The following is a 24,288-nucleotide window of genomic DNA, read 5'->3' on the forward strand; positions in this document are numbered from 1 at the left end:
ATACAGCACATCTTACGGAGTGTATAGGCTAGGTTAGAGTTGACCTTGCATTGTACGAACGGTGCCGCGCTGCCTCTGACGTCGCGCATCACACGGGCGCCTTTTGGGGTGAGGGCTCCACTCCGCCATATTTCGCCAAGCTCATAGGGTTTTTCAGTTTGACCTTCAGTAGGAGGAGCGCCGGAGGTGTGGCTGTGACGTGTGACCACGTGACTTGCCGCAGCTACAGCCACTGCTCCGAACGCCGCTTTTCCAGGTGTGGTCATGGGATTATGCACGTGACTCGCCGCTCTCCCGTGTAGTTTCGCCATGTATGAGAGCGCGGCTGACTGTGAGCCTGAAACGCCTAGGAGGTGTTTCAAGCGTCTAACCAAGCGTAGCCAAGTGTAATGGAGCCTTCGCTCTAACTAGGTTTAGAAGATTTAAACCACTGCAAATTTCGCTCTTCGCCTCCATCGGAATGCCAGTGCGCTGTCCGGTGTCAGTGCTTGCTAGAGATCCCCAGGTAGTTGAAATTACTCCGGAGCCCTCCACTACGACACCTCTCTTTTTCCTCTTTCCCTCTCACCTTCGTCCCTACCCATACGACGCGGTTGAGGTGTCCACCGAGAAGTGAGACAGTTCCTGATAACCGATCATTCGGGACGAATCAGGCCAACAAGGCTGCAGCAGCGCTTTCCATAAAGCAGGCACCATATGGTTATGTCGTGGCTTTCGCTATCGTGGCTTTCAGATGCATTCTCAGTCAGGCTAGAGCCTCTAATATAAGTTTCGCTGCTAAGCTACTTGATATGCAGGCTCGTTATGAAATTAGGTAAATGAACGCTGGAAAAGTTAAGGTCATAAACGCTGTCGCATCCAAGTATTTTAGTAGGTCTTGGTCGCATCTGCACAGGGAGCCGGGACGCCATTTCTGTAGGACATTGATTGTAAAACATTTTAATCGTCGGAAAGAGGTTGGTAAGAGGTCGCGTTAAGTGGTCGAGAGTGCATAGCCCTCAAAAACTCTCAGCCCACTCCACCGCCAGAACTTTCCTTCTGGGGTCAGAGCTAGCCAGCACGGCCTCCCACCGCTCGAGAGAAGGATCGGTAACTATGTTACCCGGGAGGTGGCTCTATTTTGCGGTCCCATAGGATATGATCGCAGTTGGCTCGCTGGCCCCAGTGTTTACAGTTCGGGTTGTATTGATCAGGATAAATGTGCGCGAGGAGTGATGGGGTGAGTATCGATCTCGTCTGTAGACGACGACACGTAACATCTTGTTCTTTAGTCAGGCTTTTGTGCGGAGGCGGGAAAGTTCTCCTCTCTTGTTTAAAATGATTGGTTAGATCATGATACGTGACGATGGGGTCCTTCGTGAAATTCGGGGAGCCAGACTCATCCACTGGCCGGTCGACGAAGCCTAGGGCTTTACTGTGGGCTGCATCGTTCCCCGGATTCCCCGAATGGGCTGGGACTCTTATCAGTTCGGAGTGATTTGGTGGGAGTTTGGTGGCGCTAAGTATTTTAATAGAGGCGTTTGTAATTCGCTTTTTGCGAAATTATTGATAGCCATTTTAGAGTCGCCGAGAACGGTGCTCTCTTGGGTATGTTCGTATTCCGCTGCATCTACATAAATTGTTCCGGCGCACTGTCCACATTTATTATGTGAGGCTTGGCTCGTGCTTGTGTTCTACCCTCGGGGTGTACGGGGTGCATGTCTTTGGTATGGGGTTGGATTAATAGGGCTGCCCTGTAGTCGCGGCGCCAGTCTACTTTGGCGTCTTTATTCCTAGGTTAAAAGTTGATTCCGAGCTTAGTTAGAATACTCCTGCCAGATCTTAATTCGCTAGTCTCGCTGTTTGAGCCATTAAGTTGGCTTCTTTCAGTTCGTTGTAGGTGTTGCGCATTCCTAACCTCATAAGCGTTTCGGTTGATGCATTTAGTGAGAATCCTAAGGCGGCTTTGAAGGCCTGCCGTATCATGCTATCCAAATTTTCCTGTTCTAGCTGCTTTCTCAAATTTGGGATAAGGGGTGGCATAGAGTATCCTGCTTAGCGCAAAGGCCTGCACTGGTCGGCATAGATCTCCTTCCCTCACCTCTTGTCTTCGATTAGCTATGCGGCGGATTAATCGCGCCGTCGCTTCTACCGTGTTTTTTAACCTGATGAGTGTGTCATTATTCTTTCCATTTGTCAATACAACCCCAGTTCTTTCGCGGGTTGTACCCTGTTTGGCGGACCGTCCATTGACATAGACGTTTATTTGCGGGGGGGGGGGGGGGGGAAGCGTGATGTCATCTGCATAGAACGTGGGATGTAAGTCCGGTGTTTGTGTAAATTTTGGGGGAATTTAATTGAGGCAAACGTTAAAAGGGAAGGACAGGACGCAACCCTGTGTTGTTCCTTTGGTTCCTGGTGTGATTGGGGCAGACTCTATTGTTACGACCGTTATCACTGCTGTTCTGTTAGTGAGGTGAGATCGGATGTAGTTGTACGTGCTTTCTCCGGGGTTGATTTCTGATAAGTTTGTCAAAATGACTTTGTGGGTGACGTTATCGAAAGCTTTAATAAGGTCTAAACCTAATATTAATATGGTTCCTGTTCCCTCTTCAGCTTCGATTATGCCCTTGTTAAGCTGCAAGACTGTGTCCTGGGTAGATAGTATGTCGTGGGAGGATAGTTGGGCCCTGAATCCTAACATTGTTTCACGTAGGAGGTTCATGTCCTCCGCATAGTTTTGGAGCCTGTTGAGGACGACATGCGCAATTAGTTTGCCTATAGGCATGATGCTAATGAAATGGGGCGTAGATTCTCTGTGCCGAGTTTCTTACCCGCTTTAGGAATAAAGGTGATTTTCGCGTGTTTCCACTCTTGTGGTATGTTGCCTGCCTGACAGTATTTGTTCGTGAGGTCCGTAACTGCAGCGATCGACGTTGTGTCTAAGGTCCCAAGAGCCTCATTTGCTACTTTGTCTGGTCCTGCCGAAAATGTTGCCCGCAGTTTTCCAACTGCGTACCAGACCTCTGCGTCTGTGATGTCGGCGTCTAAATTGGGATTAGGAGTCATCCGGCAGTCTGTTTGTATGGTACCCTCATCCGTGTTTAGATAGTGTTCTCCTAGCTCTTTGATTAGGTCTTCAGTTGTAGCCTCATATTCATGTATGAGTCTATACAGCTGACTTTGTTGCACGGGACGTGCTCTGGGTCAAGGCGGCCCCTATTGAAAAATCCGATATGTTCCTCGATTCGCCTCTCGATTTCAGCGATCTTCTGGCGAAGACGTTTGTTGTATTTCTGCTTATACCAGCGTTTTTGGAGGCCTTTTAGTGCTTTCAATAGGTGTAAGAACTCTGGGTCAGCAATGTGCTATTTGTCAACTGGCACCACAATGCTAGAGGAGCTGACATCCTTATTAACGGAGCTTACCCAGTCACGAAGGTTAGTGATATTCTTTGGAGCTGTTTTGTTGCGAATTTCCCTGTACTTGTTCCAGTCGCTAAGGTTAGCAATCTACTTTGGAGCTGTTTTGTTGCGAAGTTCCCTGAACTTCTCCAAAGAGTTTTGTCGTGGGGAAGGTAATGCTAAGGATGAAGTAATCACTACCAAGATTTTGCCCGGTGTTGACCCATTTTGCGGCCCTGACGTTTTTAGAGAGGAATAAGTGCGGAGATGTAATCCATCTGCGGTTGTAGAAGATGGTGTTGGTCGGTGTGGAGCTGCAAGCGGGCCCGCTTACGGCGGAGCCATGTTGGGTTACAGACGGTTGTGGCGTCGTGGACAGATTCAAGATGGAAGGTAGGCGAGCCACGATGTTAGTCTATTCATTATTTGCTGCATTCAGGTGGCTATTTGGGACACTTGTCCCTCTAGTGTCGCAAAGCGAATATCTGTCTCTGGAAATCTAGCGGTAATCGTGGCCTTGGAAGTTTGCTTGTTTCGTTGATAAAGTGTTAGTTCTCTCCGACGGAGTATTGATGTCTGCCCAGAGTTTGGCAGGCGCTTTCGACGGCTGCGAGGTGTCGGCCTTTTTTTTTGGATTCCTCGCCTTCCTTTGTAGGAAGCACTGTCTTAGTTGCTATTCTGGCGTCTGTTTCTATCGCGTATTGACCGAAGCCTGGGACGCGGTGGGTGACGTTCTAGCCGCAGTGGCTGTTTTTGCCTGAGGCTCTTGTAAGAGGCGATTAATTTCAGGAAACTCTTTCTTAAGGCTAGCAATTTCTTGGTCTCGGGATTGCTGTTGGATTTTAAATTCCTTCTCTGCAGCACCTATAGATTGGTAGGCCGCTGCCGGCCAGCTCACCTTTTTGTTGGAGCGGCTGGCTCTGCGTGCGCGGTTCGAGCTTCACTTCTCCTTCCCTGCAGGGCTTCCCAAGGGCGGGAAGGAGCTGGAGGTGTTCCAGCTCTTTTTGTTGGGTCTGCTACTGTTTCTGCCTCGGCTTGAGCTTGTGCTCTCCATTTCATCGGCCGCCCCCCGGTCAGCGCCGGAAAAGAGCTGGACCTGTCTCAGGCCTGGTTTCTTGCTTGGTCCCTCACCCGGCTCGAAGATCGCTGCCTGGATTTCGGCTGATACTCTACGTGGTGCGGCGGCCCATCGTTAGGCTTAGGTGGTTGTCTTTTCTGGACCACGAGACGGTGTTTGCAGTTTCGGCTCCCGGTGTGGTGTGTGCCCCGTGGCACACGATGTAGTCGGGTGTGCATGAGTAGTTCCCCATCTTGAGGTGCAGGATGGTCCTTGACGCATCGGTGGCAAACGTTACCCTTGAGTCGGTAGCATACGTCGGCTCGATGTCCGACTCTTCTAAAGTTGTAGCAGGATTCTACTTGTTAACGGTGAGGGTGAACATGAAAGACGAACTCCCAGTAGTAAATCTGGCTCGGAATTTTCTCCCCTTGGAATGTCATCTGGATCGTTTTGGAGCGACCCGTTTGACAAGCGTCTACGATCACGACACTCGGGTTGCGGTTCATGAAGCCTTGTCGGACCTCCTCTGGCGGGCTTCCGTCCTATGCTTGGTAAATTACGCCTCGGGCCGAGTCGTCTGGCGCCGCTACATACTTCTTCAGTTAGCGCGGCCTGATGCGGAATCTTGGCTGTCTTGCACATGGCGAGTTCGTGCTGGCGTGGTGCAAAGGTGTTTAAATTTCAGCTTCGCGGACGGCGGACAATTTTTATAGCCGCTCACGGGGAGTTGCGGTAGCGGTACTCAGCGTTTAGTAGCGGGCGGCTTCCGTGTCTTTTTGGCGGCAGCGCCGGAGTTAGTCTTGCCGCTGGTTTGTCCCAGATTAGTCCTCGCGGCAGCGGCTTGCTTCAGGCGCCTGGCGCGGTCTTGTAGGCGAAGAATGGTTTCCCACTCCCCGGATTCCAGCTTCGCAGGCGAAATGTCGTCCCCCTCTATGCTGTAGTCCATCGCTGGGAGTTTGGGGCTGGCTCGAACAAGCGAGCACATACATTTAGGCTTCAACGTCCGTGAAGTTCACGTAAAAATGGCGTTGAGTTGCAAAATTTGGTGTCCACGGCTACAGGGCAGCATTCCGAAGACTTTCCCAACAACGGCAGGTCCGAGGATGCAGTGGATCCGCCGTAAATTGGCTGTGAAGCGGGAGCCCATGTGGAAAACGTTGTTTTTGTTGTTTGCCTCACAAAATGGCACATACCCCGCACATATATGCGCCATTCACAAAATGGCACATACACGTTGTTGTTGTTGTTAGCCTATCAAAAGATGGCACATACCCACACTGGGGGATCGGCCAAGAATCGGGTGGCTGTTCACCTGAACTCAGTTAATAAAAAAGAAAAGCACGTGGGAGCGCAACACCGGTGAATTCTTCCTCATGAACAGAAAAGGGGTGAGTTTTGATTTCAAAATTATAAGAATAATAATAAAGAGAGGGATTAAATAATAATGATTAAGTCAAAATGTAATAATTGATAGAAAAGAAAAGTTCCGCACACCTCGGCGTCTTCGTCTTCTTCCTTCTGTAGGACAATCGGAGTTTTTAATGCAAAACAAACACCGCGGCAACTATTTCGGAACTTCGTCTGCGCAAACTGTTTCGCAAAACTATCATAGCTAGTCGATCATCAGCCAAATTAGTTTTAAAACATTAAAAATATCGTTAAAAACATAGTCATTCACAAAAGCCCACCCAAACATGTGACATCTGCGAGAAATTTTAAAAGCATGCATCCGCTGGTAGAACCGAAGCTCTCTAGGCGGCGCTGCGCAGGTATCGCTAGCCGTAGCCTCGAAGCCTGGTTGGCCTGGTGCGTTCGAACATTGAGTGGTTTTCCGGTAGTCACTTCACACCTGCGGTCATTCTACCAGCCCTTTGGCGCCACCAGCTACCCATCGCGACTTTTCCTGCATCGCTTGCGGAGCTGGGCACGCGGTGAGCCTGCGTCACCTCCTGACAAAACCATTCGGACATGGCTACGCACAATAAGGAGCAAGGCCCATTCGTGGACTGCCCACTAAACCCCACGCATAAGTGTAAACTGCGTAGACTGAGCATTCATATGTCGAAGTGCAAAAAGAACAATCCTGTTAAGGTGCCGTGTCCTTTCTCGGCGTCTCATTTCGTCAATGCACGGGACCTGCGGAGCCACTCACTCACATGTCCAGAGCGACCTGAACCCATGATGCCAACAGGCCCCGTGCCCAACGACCTGCCGCCACCATCGCACACCAGGCCTCTGCACGTACTACGTGAGCAGCAGCATAGAGAGAGCATGGCCCATAACCGGCCCAGCGTTTCTGCCGGCCTCCGCACTGTGGTCAGAGCAGACGGCTCGCTGCCTCCCGCGTCCAGCAGCCCTGTTCAGCTTGCAACAGCCGTACAGGAGCAAAGGGAGGACACACCCGGGCCTAGTTTCTTTGTCGGGCCCTGCCCGGTGGCCAGAGAAACAGGAGTACAGCACGGGCGTCCTACGCAGTCTTGGGACCTGCGGCTGCCCGCAGTCGCCGTGCAAGAAGCGCTGCCCCAAGAGCCATTTCAGTCGATAGTGACGCCCAGACTCTGGTCACCCGTATGCGACGTCAGAAGCTCAGCCTGCAGCAGGGACGGGGCTTGTATGTCCGGAGACGTCGTGATGACCCTGGCTAGTAGAATCGCAGCGCTGGGTCGCGAGAAAGCGATGCCGGAAAGCGACCGGCAAGAACATTTTTGAGGCGACGAGGGCGGTGCGGAGAAAAAACCCCGGTCATGCCAACCTTAAACAACATGTTCTCGCGTATTTTATTTTTAGTCTCTTCAGTCCTCAGAGAAGAGGCGGCTTCAAGAAGTCCGACTGCACTGAGCTGGTGGACTCGGGTTCACGCTTGCGAACACTCGAGTGGATTTTTTTTTTCCTGTTGGAACTTTCGAGTGATTAAACACCTCCAAGGATATACCCATGCCAGATGGCTATTCAGGGTCGGTTAAAGCTCACATGGATAGGGTCTTTACCGTAGTGGAGGTCAGAGCTGCTACATAACCAGGTACATAATTTTCAGACCTATTAATGCACCTGTTCGTTGCACACTTAACCTGGTGCCTGGTTTAATGAACATTTATCATGGAACACACATAATTCAAAACTTCTCACTGACCTTAGAAAAACTGTTGGTTGTCTTTACTGGATCGGCGATCTCGCCTGTTTCCCTAAAAGTGTTCATATACTACGCACAATTTTTTCCAAATTGTCCTATTGTGCACTGGTCTGGGGCACTACAGCAATAAGTAATTTTCATGTCATTGCTTTTGCAGAAGGCATTGCGGGCTATAGAGGGTTACCATGGTAGGCCGGAAAACCTACCAACATCACCACTCTACCATAAGCATAATTTACTTAAAGCAAACAATGTTTACATATTTCGCCTGTTACAGTACATCTATCGTAATCGTTTGTATTCCGTTGCTCCAAACTGCCCTCCTCCTAAATACCCCCTCCGGCAACACAGAAACGTGGTCCCTAAAGCGAGGACAAATTACGGAAAACAAAAGCTCGATTACCAGATTCTAGTTCTCAATAACCCATCTTTAAGTGTCATGCTTGATCTCCCTAAGAACATATTTAAAAAAGACATTAAAAGGTTACTATCAGCACTGACTCAATATAATTTCAGTTTTTCCTTAGCATAGCATCTGTTATTTTCGTGTCATGCTGTTTGTGTGTGTGTTTTATTCAGTGACCTCATGCCATGTTTATACACTGCCTTTGATTTGATTTATGGTGCAATGTCTTTGTATCAAAAGTAATTTTTTTTACGGTGATACTGTCATTTGATGCAATGTATTTTGTTCACCATCATACTATGTTAATATTTGTTATTTCTGTGTTGCTCACTGCTGTATAAGCTGCTTTGGGGAACTGTGACCTCGTCAGGCTTTACCGCCTTTTGTCGCCGTTCCCTCTTTAATTTTTGAAGGAAAATAAACCTCAACCTTATTCAAATTAATATCACCTCGGCAGCCGGGGAAAATCACATCACCAATAAGATGCTGCGCAGCTTAGAGGACGGAAAAATCAGTAGAGGCCCTTAGGGACCTCTTGAACCGACGCTGGGCAGAAGGCAGCATCCCCGACAAATGAAAGCACGCTACAATCATTTTTCTTTCCTAAACCGGGACAAAGACTCTGCATTTGGAACCTCCGCCCAATTTCGTTAACGTCAGGTCTAGGAAAGGTAATGGAGCACATTGTCTTAAGCAGGCTCCAAATGCACTTTGACGCGAAAGACACATTTCCCGCATCCATGACTGTGTTTCGAGTAGGTCTCTCGACTGAGGGCATCATGTGGCAGGTACAGCAAGACATTCTAGATCCAAATTGCATAAAAGCAACGCATACCACCCTGGGACTCAAGATGAGTAAGGCCTTTGGCAATGTGTCACACGCTTCTGTCCTCTCTCACCTGTCACTGATGAACATATAGAGGCAAACGCTGCATTTTGGGGACAAAAGTACTGACAAAATTCCACTCAGTACCAGAGGAACCCCTCAAGGTGCTGTAGTTTCTCTTCAACATTACTATGAGTGGCCTCCCACATCTGTTAGATGCTATCCCACATATACATCATTCTATATACGCCGACGACAACACCGTATGGACCAACTCCGGATCCAATGGAAAGATTGCAGAGTCATTACAACGAGCTATCGACACGGTACAATCTTTCGTGCAGCGGAACGGCCTTGCGTGTTCACAGGCTAAATCGGAACTTTTAGTTACCAGGAACAAACAGGCCTCACAGGTAGCGCCCGACCTTCGGGAACCTATCGAGTTGCACACTGACAACCATCCAATACTCCCGATAGCCATGATCCTGCTTCTTGGCATGTTGATTCAGAATAATACAACACCGAAGCAATCCGCCGGCTATGCGTCACGGCACACCAGATAGGCGTGCTGGTGAGGCACATTTTCACCCATCGTAGGGACATGACAGAAGCTGACCTGTGCAGGATCATGCAACCATTCATGATAAGTCGAATCACGTACAACTGCCCATACTATCATCTGCGTCGCAGGGACGAAGAGGCCCTTAATAGCATCATTAGAACAGCACACAAGGCGGCCCTTGGCCTGCCGGCATACGCCAACTCAGATGGAGTGCTGCAGTTGGGAATTTTTAACACGCTCTCTGAGCTAATTGGAGCCCATAAGACGGCACAAGTGAACCGCATGTCGCACACTTTTGCGGGACGTGTAATTATCAACAAACTCCACATCCCCCTGTTGAGGAAATGTGTGCAACATCGCATTTATCAGTTGACATTACTAGTAGACTTAAACCAGTAGCCAAGAACATGCTGTCAGGCAGACACAATGCCTGCAGGAAAGCAAGGGCGCAGGCCATTAAGAAAAAGTATGAGAACAAACCACGAGCAGGGTAAGGGGATGCAGCCTAACACATCAAAGGCGGAACATACATGGCATCACGGCCACTCCAAAGTCAGCCCTCGTTAACGCAACAACCTTTCATGGTAGCTCTATACGTGAGGCAGAGGCCATAATACCTGGCTGGCGAGGTTCCTCTCTTCGCATCAACATACCCGCTAGCCAGTCAACCCTTATACCCATTGGACCACGAAAAGCCATCGAACATCCAGCGGATGCCTGGCGATGGATGTTCAAACGTCCGCTGGACATCTGTAGAAGTTCACAAATGTACGTCGGTTGTCCGAGGGGCGTCCGGCGCAAAGAAATTGGCGGTCCAGAGAAGGTCCCATGGACGTCGGAACCAGACAATCGCACGTCCGATTTCGGACGCTTTTTTTTTCAGGCGGCCATGGGACATTTCGCGGAGCTACCTACTAAGACAACGGACGTCCGCTGGATGCGGATCGCTGGTTTTTTTTTTTAAGCAGATGTCCGCACGTTATCCTGTGGTTTGACCTGTCTTGACTGCAGGATGTCAACAGGAACAGCGCCTATAATTGCAGTAATAGCACCCCTCTTTGAATCCCTGCTGTGGAAGGCTGCTTTCTTTATGTGCAGATATTCACACACCTGTCATGAGTGCTTAAACAGTGTGGGCTCTTGTCAATGGCACCAACCAGTAGTCTGCTTGCTCGAGATACCTTCTTAGTGCGTGCAGAATAAGCTGATTTACTGTTTATGACCTCGGATAGCCAGTTTCCATCCTCCCTGTTCACTGCCGGAAGCACTCTTTGAAATCAGGGCGGTGGTTTGCCATGCCGGCTACTTCCTACAATAAGATTTCCTCTGGCAGTGAACGGAGTGATTACAAACTGGCAACCAATGGGCACTAAGCAGTAAAGCAGCTTAATCAGGACACACAGAAAGAGGTACTCAAAACAAGGAAATTATTGGCAAGTATCATCGGCATGTAACAAATCACAGTTGAAGCACTTACGACAAATGTATGAATGTCTGCCCATAATAAGAAACACTAGGTACCACAACAGGAGTTTCAAGAGAGGGGCAAAAGCCGTAATTGGGTGTCTGTCCCGATCACCAATTTTAGGATTTTGTCTTAGGTTTGAGCCTTTGACCATGATTTTTCTTTCAGTTGCAGAATTCCTGAGACAGCTCTACAAATTTCCTTTGTGGATTTATTGCTCCACACAAAAGAAGGTGTTAATGAAAATTATGCATTCAACTAAAACCTAATCAATTTAGGAACTTCTCCATATACATAGGAATTTTAAACTAAACATTTTATTATACAACTGAAAGTTGCATGCAGTTGGCCTAAAAAATAGTCTAAACTACAAAATGCGATGTGCCCACAAACAAACGCAAATTTAGGACGGAACTAACCATTTTCATGAACAAATTTTTCTGAGGGAAAGCCCTGTTGGCCCCCATTTTTTCAACAAAGAGAGTTAAATAAATGCGATCATTAAATATGGCAGCCCCTCCATCAATCTGCTCCCATCTGCACCTGCAAAATGCACTGGCACAGAACTTATTAGGTAACCACAAGAGCACATGACAAAGCCAAAAGACTACACAGGTACCTTGGAGCTTTCATTCTTTCACATGAAAGTGTTAGTCGTTCTGTAGACATCAGCCACAGAAGCTCAAAACCATACAGCTGGTTTTATAGGGTCATCAGAGATTAAAAAAGAGGTAACTTTGAGCTTGCACCTCACACACTTTATCCTGTAACAAAACAGTGCATGGTACTACGTAGGTGCCCATTACTATCTCATTCAAATTTAGTCTTGAGCACCAGAAAGACATTCAAAAAAAGAAAGCATCAAGGTGCACACATGGCACCTGAGTTATAGCGCACATTCACAAGTGTTCATTAGCCATAATGTGATTAGGTGGCATTCAACAAAAATCACAATAGCAAGAAAGGACGTGTCGAACTTCAGTTAACACATGCAGGCAACGAATGTAAGGTGGACTGCGAACACAAATGGGACTCTTAGGCAGTCCAAAACAAATGACCAAATTGTATAGCGCAGCAAAAATTTCTCACAAGTGCAAACCAGCACCTGCTCCTCATGGTCCCAAGCCTTGAGCACTTTTCCACCGCTCTGGCTTGTCCTCAGCTACATCATTTCGGTCGTGCACATAACTGCAGCAGGGATGTTTCTGTACTTTTCAATCACCACCTAAAAACAACACAGGAAAATGGATGTTGAAAAATACAGTGAGTGCATATTTTAAAAATTCTGAGCAAGAGAAAAGGTGCAGCTAAACACAGTTACAGTAATATAGTAGAAAGAATGTGTTTAATTTGCTCCCCTTTTTGCCAGAAGGTATTTAGAAACAATGCTATTTCAATCATTTTGGTTCCTCTTATTTACTAGAACAAAATTACACCCAACAAAAGCCCACCTGCAAAAAGCGAGACAGGAATTTGTGGTAGCCACATTGCAGAAAATCACTCAGGATCAGCCGTCTATAATGACTGAAAATGCGAAAGTATATAGAATAAAATCAAATTTTCATGCATAGCATCATAAAGTAGTGAAAACCATGAATAAGCCACAGTGCTGTGCCTGATAATATTACCATAATAAAGCGGAATCAAAGTGAGAAAAAGTAATGAGTTACAAAATGAACTACCAACAACAATGACTTCAAAACATAATTGAGTGTGCTGATGCCCTTAAACTAATCAGCTCCCTTAAAGGAGCAGAGACACCTAACTTTTGGGTGAGTGTTTTCTTTTTTTGTAATGATGCGTAAAGCATTATTATACATCGATTACCACCTGGTATTCTTCTACGAGCACTAAATAATTTATTATCGTATTTGTGCTGTTTCGGTTTCAACAGCTGAATGAGGAGACTGTGAGATCAATGTGTTCTTACAGGTCACGTAAGACATGAAAAAACTGCAATATAATCGCTGCTTCCACATTCGTTGACATTCCGGCTCTTGAGGAAGGCTGCCTTCAGCACTGCAGCAAATTAAAATGATGAAGCAGCGATTATATGGACGTTTTTCTATGCCTCACGTGACACAAAAGCACTTTTTGACGTCGCAGCCATCGTTAAGCTGTTCAAACTGAAACAGCATGAGAGAAAAATTTCAATTACAAATTATTTAGCAGTTGTAGGTGAATACCACATGGTTATTCATGTGTAGTGTCTCCCGCAACATTGTAGAAAAGAAAAACGAGCGACCAAAATTAGGTGTCTATACTCTTTTAATATATGTCTAACCACTGGCCCCAGACAACTTTCACATTAATTAATGAACCAGAACTACAAAGAAATTTGGTACAATAGCCTTTACACAAAAGTTTCTTTTTCATAATTTGCACTTGTTTTGAAACTGACCTTAGTAATCAATCTTCATTACACTGCCCTAGTAAAGTAGGGTCTAGAGGTGACAGCACTTCAAAAGACTTTCTCACCACAAGAAAGAATAACGAGTAGACAAGGCAGAGACATAAGAAGGCAGTCACGCATGTGTACATCCATGAAGGCAAGTAATACTAAAGAGAAATTCAAACAAATTGCAGCTATTCAAAATGTGCATTTGGATGTGCATTTGGAACTCGTATCACTTAAAAGAAGACAAAGGACCAAAAGAACATATATACACTGGCCTGACACTAGACCAAGCGCTAAAGGTTATGAATCGAGATAGTTGGTTCCTATTAGCAAAAATGTCCACCTCAATAAATCATAATAAAGGTTTCCCATTCCTTACCAGCACCAACAGAATTGGTTTAAGCAGCTTCCGAAGTTTCACTGCTTTTAGTAGAAGCACGCATTGTGACACCACGACAAAGCAATGCTCAGGGATAGCCTGGAAGACTTTTTAGTCAGAAAAGTGAAAGTTACCTTTAAATGAAAGCAGGCTGCAATGATCACTAGTGTGAGGTTTCAGCATTAAAACAAATAAGGGCTGCTACTGTTTGTGATTTGTGGTAAGACTTCTTTCACTCAGGTCGATGAAATGCTCGATATATCCCATACCTTTGGCATTCAGAAAGCCTTTCCGGTGCGTGCTTCAGCTAGGATTTAATAGGCTCCCAGCAGTGGTCATATTTTGTTTCAGAAACTGCACTGAAACAGCCGAAATTAACAGACATATTTTGTTAAACTACTCAGCCTGAACTGTGTAAATACATTCTACTAGGCACTACAGCATTAAGAGTGACAGAGGATGAATGCTTACAGTAACGATTATTATTTACATTCAATTACAAAAAATGGTGCCGATAAAGTGTTGTATGATATATGAGGTTTAGCATGTTAAAGTGATGTCGGCTATGGAGACTGCAGTAATGAGTTATCACATCCTGAAACAGAACTGTCAGCCATGAGACAAGGTGAAGAGGCACTCTGAATCAGTTTTAACTACACTACATGGGGCATTTTGCAACCTGTAGCCATATAGGCCAACCAACTAAACCACCAGTGTGTACTAAGCTAAACTAAATAAAATTAATAAAACAATTACCAAAAAGCAAAAGAACATATAGAGTGTTCGTGCTTTGAGAGACTAGATAACTACAAAGGTTATGACAAATTAAGTGACCCTATAGTGCCTTTTCAAAAGCAGTCACAATGATACAGTCAGCAGAAAAAGTCCAGATGAAGGGGAGAAAGGCACTGGAACAATTCTTTTCCACGGTGTTAACTCGCAGCATAAACTGAGGTGTACTACTGTTTTACATCTCTTGTTAGGTGCTTCACAGTAGGATTTTTTATGAATTAATCAGTATTTGTCTTACCTATAATTGATCTGCCAGTTTCCAAGCCTGAACAACTAAACTTGTTTTTCACCCACAAAATCTCTGGTGCTAGCAGATATCACTAAGTATGTGCTTTGTGACTGAGCTTGTATTTTTCCTCCAAGCTGGACAAGTAAGTTCACCTGCAATGAAAGAATGTATTGGTTTAAAGGAATGCACCCATAAGCACATAAAAGAGGAACACAACACTTTACCAAATTCACCACACTGGCTAAGTGAATGTAAGGGAAACCCTTAGAAGGTAGAAAAAGGTACGAGCACAATAAACAAAATCGCAGCCACAAGGGAGGCTTACTATGACACTGCATCATAATCACACAGCCCGGAAAATAAACTCTTTAATTCTTATTTCTAACACTGCACACAAAAGCCAAGCACAGCAAATGCAGTGCTTCGCTTTTAAATTTTAAAGCGAAAGGCTTTGACTGCATGTTTTCTGGCTTTCTCTATCGCAAAACTTTTTGCTGAAGACAACTTGCACTTCCTGGTTTGTGCAGATTTACTACGAGTTCATCAGTTTGTTTTATTTGACCCCAAAACCACCTTTTTCTTGATTTAAAAATTCAGCTGTGCTCACACTAATTTCATTAAGCAGACAAGGAATAAAGGAACGGAACAAGCACTGGAAAAGTCAGTCCAGTTATCTGCTGAAAGGCAGCACACAGGCATTTTAAAAAAAATACTGAAAGGAAAAAATTTGGCTACATAAATGAATACTGCCTTGCAATAAAAAATGGCTCTCAAGAAGCATAGATAAAAACTGCACACCTCGTCAATTTGTTTATACAAAAAAATACACAGCCACTAACATGCTGGTCAGGTTAAAACTTTTGTTCTTTTTGCAAATGAAGCTTGTGGAGTTTTAACATTCAATAAAAACTCTTGCTCCATACCATATTATAACGTTAGGAAGCTCCTCTTTTAAACAACACTCGGTGCATGCAACTACACCTGTATTTAAAATGATGTGTTGCTGGCTAGTTTTCCCATGAGGTCAAGGAGGTTGATTAGAGCAAAATCTTTTAGCACAGAATAAATAGAGAACAGGTTTTACTATCATTATGCATATGTTTCTTTCACAGATTTTAAGTATGTGGTATGAATCCTTTGTGCACATTTAAACCTCTCAGACTTGAAGTCCTTTGAGATGGAAGAAAGCAAACTATAGTAGCAAACATTTAAAGTAACCATGTCTCCTGTACATCCTTGCCTGGCCTTGATATGTACAGTCTTGTGTGTATCATCCCCAGATGCTCAAAATTCTAGCGGAAGCTAAATGGGTCATCTGTTGAACTGATGAACTGAACGGTTTCCTGATAAGAGCAGTATCTGATAACTGCATGGGAGCACATCGTACAGCTTATCCAGCCTTTCTCAGTGGTGCTGCAACCCTGAATGGATGATATTTATGGAACGCTTAAGGCATGCTGTTTGCAGCCTGAAGTAGTAAGACAGAAGCCGTAGCCAAAGAAAAAAAGCAGAAATTTTGAAATCTGAATGTGTTCATAATTTCCCAAACAAAAACAAACATAAACTGGTCATGCCTGTATACAATTATTTAGTTCAGAGGAACAGCAATGAACAATTTACTCAGCAAAGCTGCATAAAAACTGAGTGGTCCATAAAAATGAATTGCAGATAGTGACAATTAGTCAGAAAGACAATCATTAAATCTATTTGTTTACATATCAGTCTGAATTAAGAAAAAATGAAGAGAAAAAAACAGCAATTTGAAGTTCAATATCCGGATTATTTTAAAAAATCTTAGAACAGGTTGAAGCGTCACTGAGTTGTGAGATGCATGGTGGCATCTCTCCTACTGCAGCTGTTAACACCTTGTTAACTGCTAGCACCTAGCTAATAGCACAACTGATAAGTGCCAACTGTGATTATCAATGTAGGAGATGCTGGTGAGAGGACTTTCCCCACAGACATTCACTCAATGCAGCAAATGGAAAGGTATGTTGACTGGACACATAGGCACTGTAAAGCATGAAATTAAAAAAGAAAAGGTCATCACTGAGGCATGCTACTTTCCCACTGCCTTTCCTAGTGTCCGGAAATCAAGATGTGGGAAGGTATTATTTGGTTAGGGCCGCTCTCATTACTGCTCATATTAATGCGACAAAAATAAATGGCCACTATATGGGCTCTGGGCACTTCCACATTGTTCATAGCCCTAACAACAAGTTTCTATTTTAATTTGGCATAAATACACTGAAAAACTAGTGCAAAGAAAGGCTGTTCATAACTGATGGCAGAGGGAAGTCTGAACAGTCTGAAGAAGGGTTAAAGGAGAGCCTCAGTCTGTTAGGCAATGTTTCAAATGAGCCGGCTTAGGCTCCCCTTCAACCCTCGCTCATTTTAATTCATGTCCATAACATTTATTCATACTAACAGGGCTCAATTGTTGTAATGATTACTTTAAAAATACCTCGTGTATAACATTAGATGGACTGAAAAAATTGGACCATTCAAGATAACTGAAGGTTAGACAGAAATTACCTCATTTAATATCTTAGGCTCATTCCCACTTACTCTTTATGTTGTACCATAACAATGTGACAACACTATTAAGCCCTCATTACATACAGACCTAATTAAGTGGAAAATGTAGGGTAAAAATACATGTTAACGAGCAACCGTAACCGCATGGCTGGGTTTAATTTTACCTCCGTTATAAACATGTTTGCTTGAGGTACCTGCTGCCAATGAAACCAGACCAATTTATGTAGATACCACGGTCCCTGTTCCAAACTGGAATTCATATTATCGTTTGCCCGCCGTGGCGGCTGATTGATTAAAGCGCTAGGCTACTGAGCCGGAGGACTAGGGTTCAATCCCAGCCTCGGCAGCCGTGTCTCCGGAGGCGAAGCGCACAAGGCGCCTCTGTGCTCTGCGATGTTAGCGCACATTAAAAAACTCCAGGTGGTCTAAATTAATCCTGAGCCCTCCATTATGACATCCCTCAATGCCCATGTGTCTCTTCGGGACACTTGGACCCACACAATTTAAAATTTCTAATTATATAAGTAACAAACATCCTGCCCATGCTAACGAAAAGAGGAGCCGATAAAAGAGGATAGAGCTCGGGGTTAGAGAGCAGGAGACCAGAAATGAGAAGCTCATATCATATCAATGCCCAAAGAACCAAGATAAAAGCAGGCCAATTTTCGAAGCAAAGGCTCATAAAGGTAACCGGCCTACTTTGCTTCAGCGCGCCAACACTTGAATAATCAAGAAGCGTCGGCTATTTCCGGAGCTTTCATGCAGCATTTCAATCGCTATATTTATTTGCTAAAGCATGCACACAAAGAAACAATCTCATTCATCCTTGCTCCAAGATTTAGCCATGATAGCACGTCCGATTTCAACACGAAAGTTGCAGAGTAGCCCGGTTTCCAGCGGCTCGTATCTGTCAAGGTGCTTGATTTGCAGTCAGTGTCAAAAGGTGCTTTGCTTATCAGCCGACTAATTGTTGTTGTTGCTGTTGTTGCCTTGGTCACATGGCACATACCCACGACGAGGGATTGGCCAGGGTTCAGTGGGGAGACCCCATAGAATAGGAAAACTGGAGTCAAGCTAAAGATTGTGCCTTGGGTGAAATTTCAGAGTAATTTAAAAGAAAAAGAAGAAACAAAATATTGGGAGAGAATATCTGAGAATTAAATAATTAAAGATACGAAAATACCCAAATGCTTTTTTGAATGCGGAAATTTTCGAAACAATTAGCAAGGGAATCTGCCGGTAGCTGTTATATAATTGTGGATGTATTCGCAAACTTGATGCAATGCAAAACCCCTGGCGCTCGCGCCGAAAGAGAGGAGGAGAGGAACCGACAAAGTGAGACCCAATTTTGTAATGGGAATTTCTAGGCGTGTTCTCCTCTGATGTGCAAACCTCCGGCAAGAGAGTAAGAAATGCTCCAATGCCTCTACTTCACCACAAGCCGCACAAAGGTTTGTGGGACTGAACCCGCATCTACATAAGTACAGATTTAAACGGGGAATCCTGCACCGCATGAGTGTCATCGTTACCTCACACTGCCGGGGTTTACACGCACGAGTCTTCCATGGGTACATGAGATGTTGGTAGTCGACAGTAGAGAGTAAGGGATCGTTGCATGCAGCGGTTATAAACTGAAAACGCTGAAATCGAGTCATTTCAAAAAGAACAAGATTTGGGACGCTACTGGCAACTGGGGCATTTAGAGCTGCTTTTTCCACAAAGTCTGCTGCTTCATTTTGTAAAATACCGCAGTGGCATGGTATCCAAACGAAGCCCACCTCTTTCGCCCACTATCCAGGAATAAAAAAGTTTAGTAAGCGTCTCAAAAAAGTGTCTCGTGTGGACTCCAGCGCCAGCAAAACAGAGAGACAATCTGAGAGGAATATCACCTGAGAAACAGTAGTGGGAATTGCCAAAGCGGCCAGCCCCAGAGCCATAAACTCTGCTAGAAATATGGTTGTGTAATCCGGGACTCTGACCGAAAAGCTTCACGAGAGAGACTGAGAAAATACCAACCCCTGCCTTCCTGTCGACTTAAGACGCATCTGTAGCAATTACAGTATGTTGCGAATACTGGGCAAGGTGATCAGAGGTGTTCAGTTAATGTCCTTGCAGGCAGATGCTTCGCATTAGGTGGGAAAATGAAATCAAAAGTAATATCCACAGGGGACGCTGCCCAACCAACTCTGAATACAAAATTGAGATCCACACCAATATTGGATTATAGATTCTGAGTAAATACAACCTGAGGTAGGCGGAACCTTGGCCAATGAGGAGTGAAAAAAAGGGCTGGGTGGGAGACGAAAATAGGAGTAGCCACACCAGGAGGCGACTCAAATGCCCGCAAGTCCCGACAGTTAACAGGTGAAAACGGGAGTTAAGGTCGGGAATACGAGCCTCCAAGTACTGAACTGCGGTGAAGACTGATTGAGGGAGACCTAGGCAGAGACGCAGTGCGCGCCTTTCTAGCAGCAGCAACGGTTGAAGCTTATATTTAGGGGAGCCAGAAAAAAGTGCAGCCAAATTCCAAAATGGGTCTGACATAGGCTTTGTAGAAAAGTACAGGCGTATTCCGGCGCATACCAAATTTCCTATTACTTATCCGTAGTAGCCTACCTAGTGCCCGCTCTCCTCTCTCCTCGTTAGTTTTGATGTGGGGCCACCAATCCAAAGTGGCATCATAAATGACGCCTAGATACCTCAACGATTCTACCTGAGGTATGCTGTCCGAGCGATAGCGTAGTGATCTATACAGAGGTATGTTGGTTCTAAAAAGCAGTACGCTGCTTTTGTGCACATTTAATACCAAATTTAATGTATCCAGCCAAACCTCGAGCGCATTGAGGTAATCCTGGAGAGAGCGATATAGGGCATGTCTGCAGCAGAAGCAAAGAAGGCTATGTCATCTGCATAAACATACACTAACTTCAGGGTGAACTGGAATGTCGCACATCAGCAGATTGAATAGAAGTGGCGAAAGTAAAGAACCTTGTGGCATGCCTCTGGTTTGGGCATAGGTGTCTGAAGTGAAGGAACCGTCAGAGCAAAAGAACTGCCGTCCTGTTAAAAATTAACGGATCCATGCATAAATGTAGTACGCTGTGCGTAATAATGCCAATTTAGAGAGAAGGATCGAATATTCAACACTGTCGTACGCTTTAGCAATGTCAAGCGTCACTAATGCTGAAACTTCTTTCTTGTGCATAGCAAGGCGGATTCTGCTCTCCAAATCGGCATGGGCAGACCAAATGAAACATCCCCGGCGAAAGCCAATCTTGGCAGAGCTCAATGCATTCACTACTGAGATATGCGTGGACAGGCGGCTGTACACAATTCTTTCTATGAGCTTTACCAAATTGGATGTTAGAGCTATCGGCCTAATGTTATCAATATGGAAGCCTTTCTTTGAATCTTTTGAGAGCAATATTATTTCCGCCACCTTCCAGGAGTGCGTCAACCATGCAGTTTCTAATGATGTATTGATCAGGTCGAGGAAGTCCTGAGTGAAGTCTTGCGCTAGTATTTTCACCATACCGACTGTAACAGAATCCCAACCCGGAGCTGAGGATTGCATTAAAGAAACTGCAGTTGTTAACTCTGATTTGTCAACCAAAACATAGTCTGAGCAGGGGCAGGGGGCGAAAAGAAAAACTACGCAGCTCCTGAAAACGTGAAGCAAGCCCTTGGGCAATTAGCTCTAACTCAACTTTTGCCTCATGTGGAGAGAGCACCACCGAGGTGGTTAACTGCATGACTGAGGTGTTCACATTCCGTTCCATAAAACGATACAAAGCCTTCTTATTTTATGGATTTGACAAATATGTGTTCAAATTTTGATTTTAGTCATCCTTTGCCTTTGCTATGGTTCTTTTAAATGATGCCGAGAAAAATTTGTAGTTGATCCAATTTTCCGGGCTCTGATTATGCGAAAGAGTCCTCCACGCTGCTTTCCTACGATGGAAAGCTGTCTCACACGCATCATTCCACCATGGGGATGGTGATTTATTGCAAACAGCAGAACGCACACTGAACTGGGAGCTCTCCGTAGCCTTCAAAACTGAAGAAAACACACGCTGAGCCCTGCTGGTCCTACATGAACAAGGATCAGATGTAAGGGAGGCGCGCAAAGATGACTTGTAGGTTGCAAGATTAACTAATTTTCGGGCAGAACGATGCTCTCGGAGGGGGCTCACCAATATGGTGAAAGTAATTGGCAGGTGTTCACTAGATGTGCCACAGTCAATTGTGGACCATGCCCCTATACCTACTCCTCTTGCTGCCAAGGACAAATCGAGAACTGAGCGCGAGTGTCTGCGGATGAAGGTTATGGCCCCGAGAGTTGCAACACCGCACATCATTTGCAGACATCCATGCCCATAACGTATGGCCATGTGAATCAGTATAGGAACCCCAGACTATGTGGTGGGAGTTAAAGTCCCCAGCAATGATTACCCTGCTAGAGTTTGCAAGTAAGCTGTCTAGGTAGTCTGTTCTGCATACTCCATTTGGAAAATAGACGTTTGCAACTGTGACTGTAGAGCAGTGCGGCAATGTGAGATCTATAGCTAGAAGCTCGCAATCAGAATCCATTACTTTTTAGTTATTGAGGCCCGATGGCACAATTTTGACGAAATCAGGGTCACCAACCCGCCGCCCCTACCATTTATGCGATCCGCACGGAAAACACGAAACCTGTTTAAAGAAAATGACTTAATAGGAGATAGCCAAGTTTCTTGCAAGAGCACGATATCTGGGTTATGAGAACATAGAATTTTTAAATCAGGAAGAGAAGATGCAATAGAGCGGCAATTCCATTGGAGAACCTTTATAACCGCCATGGTGCCTATTCGAGAATGGAGGCTGAAACAGCCTCTTGAAGAATATCTGACTTGGAAGATACACTAGAAGGGCCTTTTTTTGGTCTTGATCTGGGGAACGGAGGACTTAGGAGGAGAGGTTGAAGAACGACGCTTCTGCGTAAGACAAGCCATTTCTATGTCATTAGCGCAAACAGTGTTGCGAGAAAGACTTACAGGGACGCTGTCGAGAGGCGGCACGCGAGATGGCACCTGGGGTGATTACGTGGCAACGAAACTTTGAGCACAGGCTTGCTGTGATGTTGAAGCTGGTGGAACTACAAGCTGAGGTTGAGAAATAGCCTGATTTGTAACAATATCAGACAACGCCTGCGTGAAGCTGCTGAGCATGCGCTCGGCCACCACAGAGAGTGCTTTTTCGACGGTTGCCACTATTGAGGCAGACAATGTGGCCTCGAGGTCAGGAGTAGAGGAACGCACTATGCTGGCATATCAATGTTTACTGCGGTTAAGGAGCGCATAAGCGTCTGCCCGTGAGCAGCGATTCTGCTCAATTAATTCCAATAAACTCTGCTGCTGTGACCGACTTTCACAAGTGGCATCATCGGCGCTGTGGCTGTTATTGCATAGACAACAGCTTGACTGTTCAGCGGTGCAGCTGTCGGAAGAGTGACCTTCACCACACACCCGGCATCTGGCCGCCGACTTACAGGCTGTACCACTATGTCTAAATCTCCAACAGTTGGTACATTGTAGGGGGCGAGGATGCAGCGGATCCACGCGGTAGGCAATTGGCCGCGAAAAAGCGAGGCGCACGCATTACAGCCACTACAGCGGCTACAGCACCGGCTCGGCTTTCAAACGGCCCCAAAGGGCGTAGATGTCCATGGCGATCCGAAGTGTGCTTGATACGGTGGCTGAAACAAAAACTACAGCGCACCAATTTTTCACGTTCTTATTTTTAGGACAGTGCGAAGGGCAATGAAAACTTGTTAAAATACGATATTTCAGCGCCACGTGACGATCTGTTAAAAGAAAAAATCTCGCACGCATGCGCATAAACATTGTCGGCCAGAAAGCACAGACGACGGCCGCTGGATATTGTATTAGGGACCAGCCAATGAGTCCAGAAGAGTGACTCCTCGAGATGTTATCTGGTTTTAAGTTAAGGGACGTCCAGCAGCAGACATCCCTAGGCCTGGGACCTCCGTTGGTTTATCAACAGTGGACTTCATTTATTGCCGAGAAGAGACGTCCGGTGTACACCCCACGGACGTCCAAAGTGGGTCACGGACGTTCGCATCTGAACTGGATGTCAGCCGGATTTTTATGGTCCAATAGGCTATAGCCATCCCTCGACACATCCGTACACCTCTCGTTGTGGAACCCCATCCCCGAAACGCCCACCGCCAATATCATATCCCTCGCCGCGTAGCTCACGCGCTAATGCCCTTCATAAGTACTGCGGGTAAACCCACGATGCCACTTGGGTAGACGCCGCATGTACAGCACATGACGCGGTAGCAGTTGGCTACAATCCATCCCTACTCCACCCACTACCCCACCCTCTAACTCACCGTCTTCCCTCTGATTCTACGCCTGAGGAGGCAGAGGAGGCCGCCATCACCCTAGGCCTTGCACATTCGGACGCCCAATACATCTTTAGTGACTCCAAAATGGCTCTGTACAACTCTGTGTCAGGGGCAGAATTCACATCCCTGCCTGGCATTTGTTGAACACCCCTACAAAAAATTTACCACGCAGGGTAGAGCTGCAGTGGGTGCCGGCTCAATCTGGGAACCCTGGAAACGAGGCTACCGATAAATTGGCCCGAGGTTTGATTTGCCGGGCTCAGGGCAGTCTCGATCCGGGATTCTCGAGAGAGCGGGCGCACACCTTTTCCGAGCGCACACAAATGCTGGAACGTCGGACTTACCCTCCTCCCCTCTTACGCACTACCAACAGATCCTCTTCAGATGTCTCCAAATCTGCTCAGACCCTTTACTCCGTTCCCTATATTCGCACTACGAAACAACACCAGGCACAAATCGATGTCATCATTAGAAAGGTTACAAAGCGAGCACTGGACCTCCCAGTGGCCACGTCCAAGGCAAAGTTGTAAGCGTTGGAGGTGCTCAACTCCTACCACAGGAGTTACGGGAGGCCCACCTGGTGAACCGGTATACGCGACTATCGCAGACGACATCCGGGCGCCGCCTGCTAGACCGCCTGCACATCCAACATGAGTGCACTCCAGAGGATACGTATCGGATTCCGGATCTATGGCGCCACAAGCTCTGGGT

General features: G+C 45.9%; 1 protein-coding gene and 1 long non-coding RNA gene across 2 annotated transcripts; one reads left to right on the forward strand and one right to left on the reverse strand.

The window, feature by feature from the left end:
• Positions 1 to 2,327: 2,327 nt before the first annotated feature.
• On the forward strand, positions 2,328 to 8,020 carry LOC144105348 (uncharacterized). The gene has a single exon (XM_077638494.1). It carries the CDS (start codon positions 6,412 to 6,414, stop codon positions 7,150 to 7,152), a length of 741 nt encoding a protein of 246 aa, XP_077494620.1. The 5' UTR covers positions 2,328 to 6,411; the 3' UTR covers positions 7,153 to 8,020.
• A 3,001-nt stretch (positions 8,021 to 11,021) lies between these two features.
• LOC144105349 (uncharacterized) lies at positions 11,022 to 22,848 on the reverse strand. Its single transcript, XR_013308771.1, has 3 exons — positions 22,673 to 22,848; positions 14,640 to 14,782; positions 11,022 to 12,057 (listed from the first exon to the last, which is right to left on the reverse strand). It is a non-coding gene; the product is annotated as an uncharacterized LOC144105349 (long non-coding RNA).
• Between the last annotated feature and the right edge of the window lie 1,440 nt (positions 22,849 to 24,288).

This window comes from Amblyomma americanum, chromosome 9, assembly GCF_052857255.1.
Source record: "Amblyomma americanum isolate KBUSLIRL-KWMA chromosome 9, ASM5285725v1, whole genome shotgun sequence".
NCBI lineage: Eukaryota > Metazoa > Arthropoda > Arachnida > Ixodida > Ixodidae > Amblyomma > Amblyomma americanum.

What these genes read in the sequence shown, in the direction of transcription:
- LOC144105348 (XM_077638494.1), top strand. Translation starts at nt 6,412, where the DNA reads ATGGCTACGCACAATAAGGAGCAAGGCCCATTCGTGGACTGCCCACTA.